At 57.7% G+C, this 18,675-nt stretch overlaps 1 protein-coding gene across 3 annotated transcripts in view; it reads left to right on the top strand.

The window, feature by feature from the left end:
* TFAP4 (transcription factor AP-4) overlaps positions 1–18,675 on the top strand; it is a 33,097-nt gene that overhangs the window by 10,608 nt on the left and 3,814 nt on the right. Inside the window, exons 2-9 of one of the 3 annotated variants that reach the window (XM_085017780.1) lie at positions 1,518–1,615; positions 3,053–3,204; positions 4,499–4,655; positions 5,136–5,407; positions 5,577–5,632; positions 6,720–6,861; positions 18,071–18,236; positions 18,343–18,441. In XM_085017780.1, coding sequence (XP_084873906.1) covers positions 18,162–18,236; positions 18,343–18,441 — 174 coding nt within the window. In that variant the 5' untranslated portion in view covers positions 1,518–1,615; positions 3,053–3,204; positions 4,499–4,655; ... (2 more) ...; positions 6,720–6,861; positions 18,071–18,161. Of the gene's footprint in view, positions 1–1,517; positions 1,616–3,052; positions 3,205–4,498; positions 4,656–5,135; positions 5,408–5,576; positions 5,633–6,719; positions 6,862–9,805; positions 10,023–18,070; positions 18,237–18,342; positions 18,442–18,675 lie in introns of those variants that run through there. The other 2 variants (XM_021086701.2, XM_021086700.2) reach the window with 2 other exon arrangements.

An 18,675-nucleotide genomic window follows, 5' to 3' on the forward strand; every position in this document is an offset into this window, starting at 1 on the left:
TTGGCCTCGCTCAGTGGGTTAAGGATCCGGCATTGCTGTGAGCTGTGGTGTAGTCCGGCAGCTGTAGCTCCGATTTGACCCCTAGCCTGGGAACCTCCATATGCTGTGAGTGTGGCCCTAAAAAACAAACAAACAGAAAGTGTACAGCCCAGTGGGTTTTAGTATATTCACAGAATTTTGCGTCCATCTCCACTATCTGACTCCAGAACATTTTTATCATCCCCTTGAAGGAGCCCTAGTGTAGTCATCACTTGTAACAAATGTGCCATTCACGTGGAGGATTTGATCACGGGGCTGTACACACATGGGGTGGGAGGGGTATGCACACTCTCTGTACGTTTGCTCAATATTGCCTTGAACTTAAAACCGCTTAAAACATTGATTAAAAACAAAAACAGGAGTTCCTGTTGTGGGTCAGTGGTTAACGAATCCGACTAGGAACCATGAGGTTGTGGGTTCGATCCCTGGCCTTGCCCAGTGGGTTAAGGATCCGGTGTTGCAGGTGGCAGACACGGCTCGGATCTGGCATTGCTGTGGCTGTGGCGTAGGCCAGCAGCTATAGCTCTGATTAGACCTCTAGCCTGGGAACCTCCATATGCCGAGGGTGTGGGCCTGGAAAAGACAAAAACAAAAAACAAAAACAAAAACAAAAGCAAACAAAAACCCTGAACCCATTGTCAGCCACTCCCCATTCCTCCATGGCTCTCTATCCCAGCCACTGGCAACGAGTAGTCTGCTTCCTGACCACAGATTTTGCCTGTTCTGGACATTTCATATATATGGAGTCCCACAGTATGTGGTCCTTTGTGTCTGCCTTCTTTCACGGAACATTCTGTTTTCAAGGTTCATCCCCATTGTCACGTGTGTCAGTGCTTCATTCATTTTTTTTTAATTTATTTTTATTTTTTAGTTTTTTGGTTTTTAGGGCCACACCTGCAGCATATGGAGGTTCCCAGGCCAGGGGTCAAATCGGAGCTGTAGCCGCTGGCCTACACCACAGCCACAGCCATGCCAGATCCGAGCTGCATCTTCAACCCACACCACAGCTCACAGCAACACCAGATCCTTAAGCCACTGAGCGAGACCAGGGATCGAACCTGCGTCCTGTGGATATTAGTCAGATTTGTTTCCACTGAGCCACGACAGGAACTCTCATTCCTTTTCATTGCTGAATAATATTCCATTTGTCTGGCTAGATCTGCACGTATTTATCCATTCATCCGTCAGAGGACATTTGGGTTGGCTCTACTTTTTGTGAATAATGCTGCTATGAACATGCGGGGACAAGTTTTTGAGGAAGGAGGAAGGCTTCTAAGTGCTTTTTGGCCAACACCTCATTTCATGCTCACAGAAGCCTTGCGTGTTGGTGCTGGCAAGTTCTCCTTTCTGCAGGTGAGGAAACCAAGGCTCAGAGAGGTGAATCTGTGTCACACTGGTAACTATGGAGCTGGGACCCTCCTGTCCCCTGGCCAGTAGGCTCCAGTGGAACCTGCTCCAGTGCTTCTGTACATTTTTAGCAGAGCCCTGGCCGATGCCATCCTGCAGTAAAGTTGCTGCCTCTTCAAACGAGGGCTGTGCAAACATCACGCCCCAGAAGTGCCCTTGATCTGTCAAGGTGAGTGGGTCACCTGCTCGGGGGTGACACTGTGGCTCCAGGGGATGCATCTTAAGGGGTTACGGGAGGTCCCTCCTGCCTGCCATCGAGTCCTCCTCCACGAGCAGTGCAGGACCAGACCTTCTCTGGCTCCCTCTGGATGCTGCTCCCAGCCTGTACCACCTCTCGGGTTCCTGAGCCCCAAACCTCACCTGCAGCATCTTTCCTGGGGCTCCCGGGCCACCTTTCATCTCTTGCCTTCTTGGACTTGGCACACAGCCCTGGGTCACCTGCCGGCGGACTTTGCTCCTCTCGCCGGCCCGGCGCGAGGCACGGCGGGTTAATTGCTGTCAAACAAGCCCGGAGGTCACATCAGCTTTGCCTCTCGGGCTGTGTGACTTCGGACAAATTTCTGAATCTCTCTGAGCTTGTGTTTGCTCATCTGTGTGGGGGTCACAGTGATACCTGCAGATGCTCTGAGGTACGGTGTTGGGGGGTGCTGATGAAGGGCGGGGAGTGGTGAGGGGCTCCCGTGGTGCCCAGCGCCTCACACACACTCCCAGGCACTGGAAGCCGCGGTCCTCAGCGCACAGGCAGGCTGCGTAGCCCGGGGAGGGGCCAGGGAGCTTTGTCTCCCTGCCTCTGGAGCAGCTGGAGGCTCCCATGACTCAGTTCTGCCCAAGGAGGGGGAAGTCAAGGCCAGGCCTCTGAGGTCGGGGCCCCAAGGGACCTCCCGTCCTCCTCCCCGCTCTGCCCTCTGCCGGCTCCCCACCCAGCGCTTCCGGCAGAGCCGGGCAGGGCCCCACGCTTCTCTGCTGGCCGCCTGGGCACGCCCTTCACCCCTTCCCCAGAACTGCAGCCCCGACCTGCTGCACCGTGGCCCGAGGGTTTGGATGCTGGTCGTGACCGTGGGCCACCCTGCGTGGGTGCCACAGCCACAGCCGGAGGCAGGAGGGGACGTGGGCCAAGGATGGGAGGGACTGCTCTGGCTGCTGGAGCCCGGCTGCAGGCTGCTGCCAGGGAAACTCTCTCTCCTGCTGCTCAGCCTTTCCCAGCCCTGCCCCTCTCCTCTTGCTTCTCACATTTCAGCTTCTGAGTTACTGGCATCGCAGGCTGCTGCTGCTGTGGTCACTGCTCCAGACAGATGTTAACCCCCCGTGTGCTGGCGGGAGCAGCTCGGCCGCAAGTGGTCTCGGGGTCCAGGGGTGTTGAGGGAGGAGCAAGCCATGCTGAAACTGGCCTTTGCTGCAGCCCAGTTCCCCTCTTTCCACACACTCCCCCCCCCCGCCCTGGCCCCCGCCCCAGCCCGTCCGCCCAAACTTGAAGCCAAAGCTTTCCCAGACTCCCAGGTCTTGTTCCTTCCCTGGGCGGTCTGGGCACCAACAGTCAACCTCAGAGCCTGGGTTCCATACCATCGTGAAGCTGACCTTGTCCTTTTTCCCCCTCCACATCCCTCAGCTCCCCTCGTGCACCTGGCCTTACCTGGGCAGGGCTGGGCCTCCAGGGCCAGGTGAGTTCTCAGCCTGGAAGCTGTTCTGGGGGCAGCAGGACAGGCCATTGAAGAGCTCGAAGGGAGACAAGCACTGGCACAGACTGGCCACATGACCTTGGCAAGTCCCTGGGGTATACGAAGACTTAGGGGCCTGTTTTGAGAATGAAAACGGGGAATGCAGGAAACGTTGCCAGAGTAGCATCTGGCACATGGTGGCCCAGAGCTCTCGAACCCATACACATGTGCCTCCTGACACGCTGGGGCTTGGAGCCCCCTCCCCAGGAAGAGCAACTCCCCCCCCGCACCTTGCGGTCCCCCCAGTTCTGCTTTCCCATCAGAGGGGGCCTCTGCCCATGTGCTGGCCTGGCTGGGCCAGCCCACCTGTTCCATCCTTAGCTGGGAGTGCACATCCTGCCTTCTCTCCCCGACCCTGTCCACTCCCCTGGGGGGCGGGGAGCCAGCTGCCCAGGGGACACTGGACAGCCTTTCCAGGCTCAGCAGCACCCCAGTTGTCCTCTTCCTACTCCCTCCCGAACCCCAGATGCTGAGCCTTCAGCCTCTCCGGCCACACCCCCTTGGTGGCTTGGCCGACTGACTCCCCTGATAGGGATCGGGGCCTCAGGGCTCCCCCTGCGCTCCTGGTGGGAAGGGCCCAGGCTGGACGTCAGGTCCCCCCTTTACTGCTCTGCAGTCCCAGGGTCCTAGTCTGCCTGGTGGGGTTGCTATAGCCGCCCCGTCTGCTTACATTGAACAGAGGAAGTGGTCAGACAGCCATTTCTGTCTAAAACCAAAACAGTCCAGCTAGGTGGCCATTTGCTGAGTTTTTATAAAGGGGGTGCACCCAGTCGAAGCCGATGACCTGGTGTTGAAAAGCAGAGGGACGTTTCCTTGGGGGGCCCAGGACAGGGTGAGCTGGTGGAGGGGAGGGAAGGGCAGGAGCCCTCCCTGTGGGCTTCAGCCTCAGGCCTGGAAACCTGGGGGTGTGGGAACAAAGTCGGGGGGAAAGGAGACATGTCACAGGGGGACTCCCTTCCCCTTTCGAAGGACTTGCTTGTGAGCAAAGTGAACCAGACTCAGTTATTACAAGGAAGTGGGCATCTGTTGGGGGGGTCAGGGTATGTGGGCAACCAGACAAGCCTGGTGCCTTGGGATCTGCAGGGCTGTGGGGCTGTGGGGAGGTGTGCCATCAGCCTTCTACCCCAATACCTGCCTTGGGTTCCCCAATCCTGTTCAGGCTCAGCTTGCACAAAAACATGGCGTGTGTCGGGCGCCCCCTAGTGGTTGGGGATCCCAGCCTTGGTGGCCAGAGGTCTCCTTGAGACTAGGGTAGGAAAAGGGACCAGGGCATTGCCAGATAATGAGGTTTGCTCCAAACCCATCAGAGGCGTCTGACCCCCATTCTGCCTTTCTAGGAGCATTCAGGATACTCTCCTGGGCAGAGGCTTTTTGGTTCTCTGGAGTCTCCTCTCTGCTCCAACAGCTGGGATACACACCACCCCTACCCCCACCCCCACTGCCCCCAAGCAGGCTGGGACCTCAAAGACCAACCAGGGCTGAAAAGGCCATCAGGTTCGTCCATCCCCCGCTCCTGGCATATTTGCGTAGAGGAAAAGTCCTCAAATTAAGTTTGAGGCCCTAGACTTCTTTTCAGGCCCCATCTCCAATTCTCTGTACGTCCTTGGGGAAGTTCATTAGCTTTCTCTCACCTCCTTCAGGTTCCCCCATCTGTGGGAGCAGAATTCTCCTATGACCCCCCCCCAGTGACCTTTGCCCTCGTGGACTCCCTCTCATTGATAGTGGGCAGAATCTGGATACCTGACTAGTATCCACGAGGACATGGGTTCAATCCCTGGCCTCGCTCAGTGGGTTAAGGATCCGGCATTGCTGTGGCTGTGGTGTAGGTCGGCAGCTACAGCTCCAACTGGCCCCCTAGCCTGGGAACCTCCATATGCCACGGGTGTGGCCCTAAAAAAAAAGAAAAGACGAAAGAGGGTGGGTGGCATCTGAATAAATATGTCGTTCCTGTGATGATGTTCTTACTTGGTGCAGCTGCCCTTTCGAGAGGTTGTCCAGGCGGCCCTGATCTACTCACACAGGCCCCGGAAAGGCAGAGCTTTCTGCTGCTGCTGCGGAAAAGGCGGGAAGAGATTCAGAGCGAGAGGGGGAGGCCATGTGTGGGACACTCAGATGGAGGTGCCCTAGGACAAGGACCTGAGGATGGCCTTTCGGAGCTGAGAACGGACCCCAGCCAACAGCCAGCAAGACAACGGGCCCTCAGTCCTGCTGCCGCAAGGAACTGAATCCTGCTGAGACCCGGGGAGGTTGGGAGAGGCTGGAAGCCCCTAATGAGACTGTATTGATCTCACCCTGTGGGACTGTGCGCCCCGAGCCCAGGCACACCACGCCTGGCCTTCTGAGGCCTGAACTGCGCATGAGATGGATACATGGTGCGGTTTCAAGCCAGTAAGTTTGTGGACATTTGTTTTGCAGCAACGGGAAATGACCATCAACACTGCCTATCCAGGAGTTCCCATCATGGCGCAGCGGTAAGAAATCCGACTAGTATCTATGAGGCTGCGGGTTCAATCCCTGGCCTCGCTCAGTGGGTTAAGGATCCAGCGTTTCTGTGAGCTGTGGTGTTTAGGTCGCAGATGTGGCTCGGATCCCGCATTGCTGTGGCTGTGGTGTAGGCTGGCAGCTGCAGCTCTGATTCGACCCCTAACGTGGGAACCTCCATATGCAGGTGCAGCCCTAAAAACACAACCCCCCCGCCCAAAGCAAAGAAAACATTGTCTATCTAAAGAGAACAGTATGCTAGACACACATGTAGGAGAAAAGTTTAAAAACAAGAAAAACCCATCCCTCCTCCCCAACCCACAGCGGCCTCCACCAGACTGTAGTTTAAATCCATGTTCTTAGGTTTCCTGCCTCTCACCTGAGTTTCCAACGAGCCTTGAATGAGGCCATGTGTATGTCTGAGAAGGGCTGTCCTGATGGCGTTTTCAGAGCAGCCACATCCCACTTTGGCTGCAGAGAGGAGCTCTGTAACCCTCTGTCGGTGGTCCTGTGATTTCTGGACATCTTTAGGGTCAGAAAAGCCATTTTTAAATTTATTTATTTTTTTGTTTTTTTAGGCTCGCATCCTTGGCATATGGACATTCCCAGAGTAGGGGTTGAATCAGAGCTGCAGCTGCCGGCCTACACCACAGCCACAGCAATGTGGGATCTAAGCTTCTTCTGTGACCTACATCACAGCTCCCGGCCACACTGAATCCTTAACCCAGTGAGCAAGGCCAGGGACTGAACCCTCATCCTCATGGATGCTAGTCAGGTTGGTTACCACTGAGCCACAACGGGAACTCCCCAAATGTGCCATTTTCCAGTGTACAATTCAATCGTGTTAATTACATTCCCAATGTTGTGCAACCATCACCACTATTTCCAAACATTTCCATCAACTTAAACAGGAACTCCATATCCATTGAGCAATAACCTGCCACATTTGCCCTCCCGCCAGCCTCTGGTAGACTCTCTACTCTACTTTCTGCCTCGATGTACTTGCCTGTTCTAGACGTTTCATGTAAGTGGAATCAGACAACATGTGACTTTTTGTATCTGGCTTCTCTCACCTAGCATCGCGTTTTCAAGGTTCACGCATGCTATAGGACACCTTACAACTTAAGGAGTTGCCAGCGCTTCAGAGACACTGCCGATCCTGTGGTGTCACGGCAGAAGCTCCAGTTTTCACCTTCTGGCTATTGAGAATAACGTTGCTGTGAGTAATAGCATACAATTATTTGTCTCCGTCTCTGTTTTCACTCTTCTGGATATGTAACTAGGAGTGGAAGTGAGGGGGCATATGGTAACCTCTGCCAGGTTTTGCGTGGGCCAGTGAACTAAGAATGGCATGGTAGGGAGTTCCTGAAGTGGCTCAGCGGTAACGAATCCGACTAGTATCCATGACGACTCGAGTTCGATCCCTGGCCTCACTTAGTGGGTTAAGGATCCGGTGTTGCTGTGGCTGTGGTGTAGGCTGGCGGCTACAGCTCCGATTCATCCCCTAGCCTGGGGACCTCCATATGCTGCAGGTACGGCCCTAAAAAGACAAGATTAAAAAAAAAAAAAAAAAAGAATAGCATGGTAGACAGAAAAATGGCCCCCAAGACGTGCATGTGCTAATCCCCAGAACCCGTGAATCGGTTACCTTCCAGGGCCAAAGGGGCTTTGAGGATATAACCAAGTCAAGGATCTTGAGATGAAGAAATTATTCTGCATTATCTGCTTGGGCCCAAGGTCATCGTTCAAGGGAGATGGGAGGTCAGGGTCAGAGGAGCTGTGATGGCAGGAGCAGAAGCTGCAGTGCTGTGCTTTGGAGAGGCGGGAGGGACCAGGAGCCAGGGGGTACAGGCAGCCTCTAGAACCTGGGAAAGGTGAGGAAATGGGTTCCCCCCAGAACCTTCTGAAGGAATGCAGCCCTACTGACAACTGGATTTTAGCCAGATATAACCCATTTGGACTTCTGACCTCCTGATAATAAATGTGTGTTGTTTTAAGCCACTTAGTTTGCGGTAATTTGTTACAGTAGCAATAGGAAGCTAATAGAAATAACTTTTATGTCCCTTCCAGGCAGTTTGCTGAGGCCTAATTTAGAGCAAAAAGATGAGGGGGAAAGTCAGGGGCCTAGGACCAGAGGGGTTTTGCTGAGCACTCTCAGAGGGCTCCAAGGGCACAGAGAACAGTTTAGGAGTTGGGGGGGGGGTAGGGAGAAGGGGTTGGACTAAGTGGTGTATGGAGCCTCCTGGGAAAGGAAAACAGCTGGAGTTTGGTGACTTCTTGTGCTGCTGAAGCAGGGCATTGACCAGAGAGAGCTGGCCTGGGGGCAGTGATGGTATTTCAGGCCTTGGGGCAGGAGCAGCTGAGCCAACGTGGGGTGGGGACATCTGAGACAGCAGAGGGCTCCAGATGGCATGGCGCAGAAATGGGGAGGCCAGTTTGAGTGACAGTGTGCTCAGGCTGGGTCAAGGCAGTTCTGTAGGAGAAGAAAGAGCAGGGGCCAGGCAGACTTGTCCCAGCTCTCATCATTCATTCACTCAGGCACTGTGGACAGTGATCAGGGCATACAGTTGGGTGGCTCTGTATCCTATGTTGTCCCCACATGCCATCCTTCCTGTCCACACAGGGAAGCCCCCCGGGGACTGTGGTGTTACATGGTCCAGGATCTGTACTTACAGAAACAGCCCAGCAGCTGACTTTGAAGGATTGGAAACTATACCCGTAAAAGGGCTAGGCATCTGCAAGGTACTCGGAATATCTAAGAACAATAACGGTTCCTACTAAAACCAGAAATCCTTGTCTTGAGTAGGAGTATTTCAATTAGAAGGCGCGATTTGGGCGGAACCTGGAAGGCGAATAGGTTTGAGGAAGGCGGTGGGCAGGAGGGAGGACATTCCAAGGCAGGCGCGGTCTTCCTGAGCCAGGGGCCAACCTCCAGGAGCCTGGGGAGGGGACGCAGGAAGGAGGGGGGGGCGGAAGCCAGCCGCCACGGTGTTCCCCACCCCCAGGCCTTCACCCCTAGTAGAGAGCGCACCCTGGCGGAGGAGCAGGTCCCGCACGGGCTTCGCCACGAATGGGAAGCTGCAGCCTTCCGCCTACCGCGGCCAAGCTGGGGCGAGGCTCGGGCCGTCCAGCCTCCCCGCAGAGGGGTGAGAGGTGGAGACCCCGCAGCAGCCACCGGACCTCCCGGCCGCGCTGGCAGCCTGCCTCCGGGGCCGCTGCCGTCCTGGCCCGCCTCCCTTCCCTCCCCGCCAGGGCCCCTGCTTCCTAAGGCAGCCCCAGGATCCCAGGCGCCCGGCGCGCCCCCCTTTGCCCTCCCTTCCTTGGCTCCGGGATTCCCAAGCTCCGGAGCCCAGGCCAGACGGCCAGCAGCGGGCAGCTGGGCAGGGAGGGAGTGAGGGAGGGGGCTGGCCGGCCTCTGAAGTCGGCCCCAAGTTACATGTGGGAAGCGGTAGCTGTGACGCAAGTTTCCAGGGGGCCCTGGGCTCGGAGGGAGCGCGCCAGAGCGGCTCCTCTCCGTGCAGTTGCAACCGTGAAAAAAGCCCAGAGCAGCACCGCAGGCCACCTTCGCCTTTGCCGGGCCCAGCTGCGAGCCCCCGCACCCCGAGGGCGGCCAAGCGCGCAGGGTCTGCACCCGGCGGTCCCCGCCGGACCCCAGGCGTACAGGCTGGGCTCCCTCGCAGTGGCTGGTCTTTTTTTTTTTTTTTTTTTTTTTTTTTTTGCTACGCTTGCCAACCTGTCAGCTGATGGACCTCATCACCCATAGTGGCGCATGTAGCTCGGCCGCAGCTCGCTCCATTCACGCTGCGTCCCCCAGGAGGACCGGCGGCCCCCGCACCCCCAGCTGGGGGGTAAGGCCCTCAGACCCCGACCGCCACTCGGCCCTGGGGGCCAGCGCCCCTCTTGCCCCAGCCTCGCGCCGCCCTGGGGGCGCTGCAAATAGTCCTTTGTTTACATGCAATTCCTTACTCCGCGGAAGGAGGCCGGGGGAGTGCTGAGTTTTCACCAGCTGTTTCCCGCCTTGAAACAGACATCTGATCAGCTGCAAACACACACACACACACACACACACACACACACACACGCACATACACACGCCCGGGGAGGCAGGCCGGAGAGACCTCCCTCCCGCCCCTCCCGCCCGCCTCCCTCCCCTCGCCGCCGCCGCAGCCAGCATCTGGGACCGGCCGATTCTGCACCTCCGTCCGGCGCTGCCCTTTGATTCGGATTTCCATCTTGCATTCTCCGGCGGACCGCGGGACCTGGCTCGTGCAGAGGAGGGGGGCCGATCGCTATGGAGTATTTCATGGTGCCCACTCAGAAGGTGCCCTCTTTGCAACATTTCAGGAAAACAGAGAAAGAAGTGATAGGAGGGCTCTGTAGGTGTGTACTCCTCCTCCCCCTCACCCTCTTCCTATGATTGCAGCCCCTGGCCAGCCCGCTCCGGCGGGCGCGCGTGTGCGCACGCATGGCCCGCGCCGCGGACCCTCTCGCCTTTCTTAGCCGCCGGGGCGGCTGCAGTCCCGCGCGCCGGGCTCGGGCCTCCCAGGGACCCTCCTCTCTCGGAACGTGGGGGCCCCGAACGGCCCCGGTCACTTTTGTCCGCTGCAGGCGGGCGAGTCGCGACGTTTGTAAATTGCAAACAGACCCACGTGGTTCTGCAGCAGTCCCGGCCATGCTTGGTGCTGGTGGCTTTCCCCCCCGCGCTTCCTCCTCCCCCCTCCCGCGGTGGCTTCCTTCCTCTCCCTCCTTCATCACTCTCTCTGGGCGCCCCCCTCCAAGGGGTTCTGGGGGGGGCCTGGGGCGCGCGTGGGGCCGCGGCGCTGGCGGCTACAATGCAGCCACGCCGCGGCTCTGGGCGCGGGGGGGCGGGGAGCCGGTGGTGTGAGTGTTTGCAGGGAGCTGGGCTGCAGCGGGGTCTGGGGGCGTGCTGGAGTTCGAGGGTGTGAGGGGGGTGCGGAACCCGAGGGGCCGGCGCCGCCCGCCGGGAGCGCTGTGGACCCTGGCACGTTGGCGGCCGCCAGCTCGCTCGCCGCCCGCGCCCGGGCGCTGTTTACTAGCGAGGCCTGGACGTGACTCTGCAGCCCTCTTGGAGTAGGCGGACCTCCGCGCGCCGCCAGGCGGGAGCTGTAGTTCTGGGCTCCGCGTCCCTACGGCATTGTGGGAGTTGTAGGCGCGCCAGGGCCACGCTTTCCCCGCACAAAGCTTGGACCCCGCGGGCGGGCTGTTGGAGGCAGGTCCGGTCGGGGGGCTCTCCGGAGAGGGGGCAGCAGAGTCCGCTTTTAGCCTCACCAAGCCGCTGCCTGCAGCACGTGGGTCCCCACTGCAAACTTTCCTGTCTCACGCCCCTCCCCCAGCCATAAACCGAAAGCATCTGGTTGCCCAGCCCGCTACCCAGTTGGGTGGGTGGTCCGAGGTCCGTCGCCCTCCTCAGGAGCCACCTTCTAAGTTTTGCCCGGGATCCTCTGGATCTCCCCTTCCCCGGAGAGTGATGGGTTAGCGGACACTTGTTAAAATTCACATGCCCGCAATTCCGATCTCTAGAAGGGCCCGAACATCTGCAGGTTGAACACAACCGGCAGGATGGCGGCGCTGCATGGGGGTGTTCTCTGCGTGTCCAACTTTGGGACCTGTGGCCCCCTTTCCTGCTCTAGTAGCGAAATGGCTCCCCAGGGCTGGAGCCACGTGCTCTGCCGCCCCGGGGCGGGCAAGGCGGGGATTGAGAGAGGAGGAGCTCAGGGCGGTGTGGCCCAGGCTGGTGGACACCAGGGCCCGTCAAAACCTGTCTGCGGGAAGGTTGCTGCACACCGCCGCCCCCGTCCCAGGGCTCCCACCTTAACTACGCTCAGCAGAGGGGCTCTGAGTGTTGGCCCTTCTCCAAGGTCCAGCTGGAGAGCTTAGCTGTAATAAGGGAAAAGAAGAAAAAATTCGGGAGCTATTAATATGCTGTAGAGACTCCTTTGGGGAGATTTTTCTGAGTCCTTAGCATCTTCCCCCGAGTGAAGTGGCTTTATGGCTTCCTGTGCGGGATGAGGACACAGGTCTGGAAAGGAAGAGATAAGGCAGGTGCTGGGGCTGGAACTTGAACCTTGGTCCCAGAGCTGCTGGTTGCTCAGAGGAGGGTTGGCCAATGAGGAGATGGGTTGAGCTGCCTCAAATGCTGCAGAGGACATGCGGAGACTGATCCCAGGCAGGCTTGGCACCAGAGGACCATAGGCTGCCTGGTCTGGGCCTTGGCCGTGTCCTCCCTGGGCCCCCTAGAACTCTGGCTTGGCTCTGTTTCTGTTCCATGCCCCCCTTGGAGGAGTCCAGCAGACCCATAGGGGTCTCCAGAGTTGGGCCTGCCCAGCTGTGAGATTGTTGTCAGCCCATGCGTTGGGTGTGGGGCTGGGGCCTCTGGGTTTGTTCATTTTCTGGGAGCTGCTGGGTGAGGTAGGAAGCTTGTCACGGATCGGGTGTGAGTTGGGTGGGACCTTCTGGCCGGATATACTGGCTTCTCAGGCAGGTGGACTTTGCTCCATCCCTCGGTGACCAGCAGGGCTCCATGCCTCTGTCGCCCAGACCTGCCAGCGAGGACTGTACAGTACAGTGGGGGCCATGCCCACAGGGGCGCCCGCACAAGCTGTGTGGTTTTGGACCTGTTGCTTAACTGCTCTTAGCCTCTGTAAAATGGGGCTCCGGTGAAGTTTGACTGTGTGTATGGAGAGTGCCTGGTAGCTGATAAAATAGCACCAAATTCGCAGAAGCAGGATCGTGGTGGTCTTACTGTCCATGGCAGAGGGGCAGGGCAGGGTCAGGGAGAGACCAGCCCTCTTCAGAAGGCGGTAGAGAATACTTAGAGGCTTTGGAGTGTGCTGGGTTTATGATCTGGTTTTTACAAGGTACTTTGTGCTGGGATTGAGGACACCACAAGGAACTAAAACCTGCCCTCGTTCTAAGAGCCTGGAGTCGCTTTTTTTTTTTTTTTTTGGTTTGTTTTTTGGTCTCGTCTTTTTAGGGCCACACCTGGGGCATATGGAGGTTCCCAGGCTGGGGGTCTAATTGGAGCTACAGCTGCTGGCCTACACCACAGCCATAGCCACGCCAGATCGGAGCCGTGTCTGGGACCTACACCACAGCTCACGGCAACACGGGATCCTTAACCCACTGAGCGAGGCCAGGGATCGAACCCGCAACCTCACGGTTCCTAGTCGGATTCGTTTCTGCTGCGCCACGACAGGAACTCCCCTAAGAGCCTGGAGTCTCATGGCGCTAAAAGGTCTTGTCAGTTCCCTTAGATCCATGGTGTCTCCTGGAATCCGGGGTACAAACTGGAAAAACAAGGCATCCCATTATCCTCAATCCCTCTCCTTTTTTTCCCCCTCCTCTATCTCTTTTAAACTTCACCTTGGCCCTATGAAGTGAGGCATAGTCCCCCATTTTATAGATGAGGAAACTGAGGCTTCGAGTGAGGAAGTGGCCAAGCTTGGGGTTCCATAGCTACTAAGTGGCAGGACTGGAGTTTCTCCTCGAACCAGTGCGTGGGCCCTTCTGAGGCTGGAGAAGCTGTGGGGAAGGGGAGTTTCTGATGGGAAGAGCCTGGACCTGGCTTGTTTGGGGATGGAGGGCAGGGTGTCAGGCTGGTCGGTGTGAGGGGCATGGATAGCAGTGGGGCGGGCGAGGGCCCTGGGCTGCTCCAGTACCTGCTGCAGAGAGCAGGGGGCCCTTGGGCATCCTTGGTGAGGGGTTGTCGTCTTCCTCCCTCCTGTCCTCTTCTTGGGGTATGGGATAAGCCCTGTGTGGCCTTTCCCACCTCTGACTGTGTAGACGTTGAAGGGTGGGTGTGTGAGTGCCTTAGGGCCCTGCCGAATGAGCCATCTCAGTGGCTCACTTAAAGCTGGAGCCACGCAGGGGAGCCGTGGGAACGAGGGGATACCCACTTGCCCTTGGGCTGGGCAGGAGGGACAGGTCCAGGTTGGGACCTTCACTCGAAGCGTGTGCTTCCTGCTCCTGGGCCTCTGCTTGGGGTGCTGGCTTTATGCCAGCCTCTTGGGGGTACACGGGGAGTGGCAGCTCTGGTCTCGGCACCGGAGGCCCTTCTGCAAACTGTTCCTTGGCCAGAGGCTGCCCAGCCTCAGGAGAGCTGTCAGAAAGTGAGAGAAGTGACACAGTGTCCTCGGACCAGTCCTTACTGCTCACCTGCCGGGGTGCAGGGGGAGTGGAAGCTGATGTGGAGGATGCGGAGGATCTGACGGTTACTGGAAATCATGCTTTCTTCTGCAAAACTGAGACGGAAATGTAAGAGAAGTCCACTTTATCTCGTACCGGAGTTTGGGAAAATGCTAATTAGCCGTCTTTTATGGAAACTCCTGATTGGTCAGCCCTCCACCAGGCGGGACCCCTGGTTAGCCATGATTCCACCCGTCGACCCCTGGTTCGTTTTCATTCTATTAAAGAAACTTCCAGGGCTACTTAGGTGCGTTGGTCTTGATGGCAGCCCAAGTCCCTGTGAGGAACTGTGGCTTCAGGGTGAGGTCTGTTTTCTGGGATTTAAGTCTGCACTAGATTAACCAGCAGCTGGCTCCTGAGCCAGGAGGCTGGGCTGGTGGACTTGGTGGTAAAGGGGATAGGATGGAGCAATTTTTCTCTCTCTCTCTTTTTTTTTTTTGCTTTTTAGGGCCGCACCCTCGGCTTATGGGGGTTCCCAGGCTAGGGGTCAAATCAGATCTACAGCCACCCCCCACAGCCACAGCTATGCCAGATCAAATCAGATCTACAGCCTCCCCCACAGCCACAGCTATGCCAGATCTGAGCTGCGTCTTTGACCTACACCTGGATCCTTAACCCGCTGAGCGAGGCCAGGGATTGAACCCGCAACCTCATGGTTCCTAGTCGGATTTGTTTCCGCCGTGCCACGACAGAAACTCCAGGATGGAGCATTTGGAAGAGCCAGGATGAACAGGCCCTTGCTCATGCTCATGAGCATCCTGGCGAGAAGGGAGGGGCTGAGGGTTCGCTTCCCAGGACTGGGGTTTCTAGGGCAGAAGAGCTGGCTTGGAGCGAGGGTGGGGTGGTTTCTGGCTTCAGCCTGGGGAGTTGGTGGGACTTGGCCGGAGGTAGTGGGGGCTGGGAAGTTCAGGAGGTGTGTTGCAGTTGTACCCTGCTCTGCCTGGCTTTCGTGGTGTGACTTTGGCTAAGTCACTTCACTTCTGGGCCTGGTCCTGTCCCACCATTTGTCAGGAGGGTCAGAGCTCTCCCTCTTGAGTCCCCGCATAGGGCTCTGGGAAGCAGTGGGCTGTGTGCGTGTCAGCAGAGGCTGCCACCAGCAGGTGCAGGGGGAGAGGGTGTGTTCTGGCCTCTGCAGGTGCCTGTGACACACTGGTGTGGCTGCCTTCCAGAACCCTGGATTCCTCATTGCCACACCACCACCCAACTGGGTGTCCGTGGGAGTCAGACAGGGAAAAATATAAAAATTTCAGTGACTGATGAGTTGACATAATGGTAGCTGCCGCCTGTCTGTCAGGGTGTCTGGCTCTGTGGGATGGTGCAGGGCTCCCTCTGCTCTGTGGCTGAGAGCAGGGCTCTGGGATCAGGGTTCAAGTCCCAGCCCAGCACCCTTCCCAAGTCTCTATGTCTTCATCCCATGAGCCACTAAACTCAGAGGAAGGCTGAGACAGTTCAGTGAGGAAATTCCAACAGAGTGAGTCCTTAGCATATGTATTAAAAACGCAAGACATTTACAAACAATAACTGGTGCTGCGCTCTTCAGGTGGCCCTTCTGGAAGGGTCAGCACTCAGGATGGCCCGGGGTGGAGGTGGGGCTCCTTTCTGACCCCTTACCCTAGGGTCAGCTCTGGCCTTTGGGCATCACCAGGAGGGATCCAGGTACTGGCTGATTTGGGAGGTCTCCCCAGATCTCCCCCAGATGGATCTGTGGCTTGGCTTCATGGGGACATCTCTTCTTCTTCTTCTTTTTTTTTTTGGCCTTTTTGGCTGTGCCCCATGGCATGAGGAAGTTCCTGGGCCAGGGATCAAACCTGCACCACAGCAGCAACTGGCATGGCTGCAGCGACAATGCTGGATCCTTAACGCGCTGTGCCACAAGAGAACTCCTTCTCTCTGTCTCTTCTTTTTTAAAAAATTTTATGGCTGCTTCCATGGCATGTGGAAATTCCCCAGCCAGGGGTTGAATCCAATCTAGGTCCCAGTTGTGGCAACATCGGATCCTTTAACCCACTGGATCAAACCTGAGCCTCATACTGACCCAAGCTGCTGCAGTCACATTCTTAACCCACTGTGCCATAGCAGGAGCTCCCTCTGCTTCTTCTTCTTCTTCTTCTTTTTTTTTTTTTTTGCATTTTAGGGCCGCACGCAAGGTGTATGGAGGTTCCCAGACTAGGGGTCAAATTGGAGCTAGAGTTGCCAGCCTACCCCAGAGTCATGGCAACGCAGGATCCGAGCCGTGTCTGCGACCTACACCACAGCTCACAGCAACGCTGGATCCTCAACCCACTGAGCGAGGCCAGGGATCGAACCCGCAACCTCATGGTTCCTATTCGGATTTGTTTCCGCTGCGCCATGATGGGAACTCCTCTCTTCTCTTCTTTAATCCACCGACTGCCAGGCCTGGGAGCCTGGGCTCAGTTCTGATGCTCATTCCTTCCCTGCAGAAGGCAGGCAAGACGCTGGATGTCAGGTGCCTGACCTCTGTCCCCCTCTCCTCCATCTGCCATCCTGTCACACACCCTGCCCCCCATAGGGGCAGGGAAACTGGGAGAAGTGACGTACCCCTGGCCCAGAAGAAGGGGAGCCAGATGCCCAGCTGTCTGACCTGAAAACTATGTCCCTCTTGCCCTGAGCTCTAAGTCCCATTTATAAAGGGGGGTCATGGGCCCCCTTTCCGATGCTGAGAGGGAGCTGTGTCTCGGGGGGCGGTCTCAGGGAAAGTCTGGAGGTGCTGTGGAGGAGTGGGCTTGCTCTGGACCCCCAGTGGTGGCCGATGTCCCCAGTCTGCTGCCAGCCCATCCCCAGCTGACCACCCTCTCTGAGACCCAGGAAGAGGCCAGGACCAGTCCGGGATCCCTCAGGGAGCTTAGGTAGGACAGACGGGGTGGGCCAGGGGGCCAGGAAAGTTCTCTGGCTGTTGCAGATGTGCGCCCCTCCTACGTTTCCCAGCGAGCTCCTTTTCCCCTGGAGTTGGGCCTCTTTGAGCCCAGGCTCCTCCATCAATGGAACAAGGCTGCCCAGGATCCTCTCGCTGGTCCCCCAGACCCAGGGGTGTGAGCCATGCTGGCTCAGGCCTGGTCCAGGTCACCCCAGGAGGGCCCCTCAGGAAGAAGCCAGGGTTGTGGCTTTGGGTGGGGCCGGTGGCCTCTTCTGGGAGCCCAGCATCTGGAAGCCATCAGGCCGGGGCGGGGGAGTTACAGGAGAGGGCCTGGAAGGGGGGGCCTGCCTCCTCCGGGCCACACACAGGCCCACCCCTGGGGAGCAGTGGCGTTGGGCCCGTCTCTGCCTCCCGCCAGCGCCCCTCGGGCCGGCAGCCTCGCCGCCTTCTGCTGGCTGCCTTCTCTCTCACCCCACTGGCCACTGCTCCGGCAAGATGCGGCCGCATCATATGCAAAATGTTGCCTTCTGCGTGCTGGGAGCCTCGCTTCTCGGGCACAGGGTGGGCCTGCATCTTGGGGTGGGTGGGCTTGGGGGAGAACTATCTGGGGCCGGGCTGGGGGCTTCTGGGAATTTGTGGCTGTGAGGCTGAGAGGGGAAGGACAGCTGCCTCAGTCCTCAAGCCTGCGACCCTGAAGGAGGGGTCCAGGTGTAGAGCAAGGAGTTTGGGGGTGGCCCAGGAGCAGGTGTCTCTGATTATGGTCGGGCCACCTGCATCGGAATCACAGGGATTCTTAGCCACGCAGGTTTCTGGGCTCCACACACACCTGCTGGCCAGGGGGTTACCGTGGTGGCTCAGTGGAAACGAATCTGACTGGCAACCGTGAGGATGCAGGTTCGATCCCTGGCCTCACTCAGAGGGTTAAGAATTCGGCGTTGCTGTGAGCTGTGGTGTAGGTTACAGTTGCGGCTTGGATCTGGCGTGGCTGTGGCCGTGGCGTAGGCCAGTGACTACAACTCTGATTTGACCCCTAGCCTGGGAACTTCCATATGCCTTGGGTGTAGCCCTAAAAAGCCAAAATAAATAAATAAATAAATAAATAAATAAATAAATAAATAAATAAATAAATCCTTGCTGTCCAGACCCCAGGGTCTGGCATCCAGGCATCCATTTTTCACACCCAGGCATCCCAGAGCACACACTTCATCACCCCTGGATCTGCTGCGGGTGTAGGCATCAGACAGCTGATATCTTGCAGCGGGAGGGTTGCAGGTTATACTTGGGGCGCACTGGAGCCAGGGCACGGGGTGGTTGGGCACCGAGCCTGAGTCTGTCTCTGTTCCTGCAGCCTTGCCAACATTCCATTGACCCCTGAGACTCAGCGGGACCAGGAGCGGCGGATTCGGCGGGAGATCGCCAACAGCAACGAGCGGAGGCGCATGCAGAGCATCAACGCGGGCTTCCAGTCCCTCAAGACCCTCATCCCCCACACAGATGGAGAGAAGCTCAGCAAGGTGGGCGAGGCCCAGAAGGACTTCCTGGAGGAGGTGGGGGGCTGGAGCAGGGAGATTCAGGAGACCCTGTCCGCCGGGGTTCCTGATTTGTCCCTCTTGCCCTCAGGCAGCTATTCTCCAGCAGACTGCGGAATACATCTTCTCCCTGGAGCAGGAGAAGACCCGGCTCCTGCAGCAGAACACACAGCTCAAGCGCTTTATCCAGGTAGGGCCCTGCCCTGCTCCCGGCGCCCTTCGCCTGGCATGTGTGTGTCTGGGCCCAACCCCTGGCTTGGGACGGGGATGTGGCTACAGGGCCCTTCTTTCTGCTGACCTGCCTGCTTCCAGCCCTTGCCTCGGCCTGGGCCCTAGTTTAGCCATCATCCGGTGCAGCAGAGTAGACTCTGGACGGAACCCCTGACTTCTAGGAAGCAAGTCCATTCTGCCTCCTTTTCTGGCC

Source organism: Sus scrofa, chromosome 3 (assembly GCF_054392235.1).
Source record: "Sus scrofa isolate SSC_HxYL_T2T_F1_AM1 chromosome 3, Sscrofa_HxYL_maternal_Yorkshire_Landrace_v2.0, whole genome shotgun sequence".
Classification (NCBI taxonomy): Eukaryota; Metazoa; Chordata; class Mammalia; order Artiodactyla; family Suidae; genus Sus; species Sus scrofa.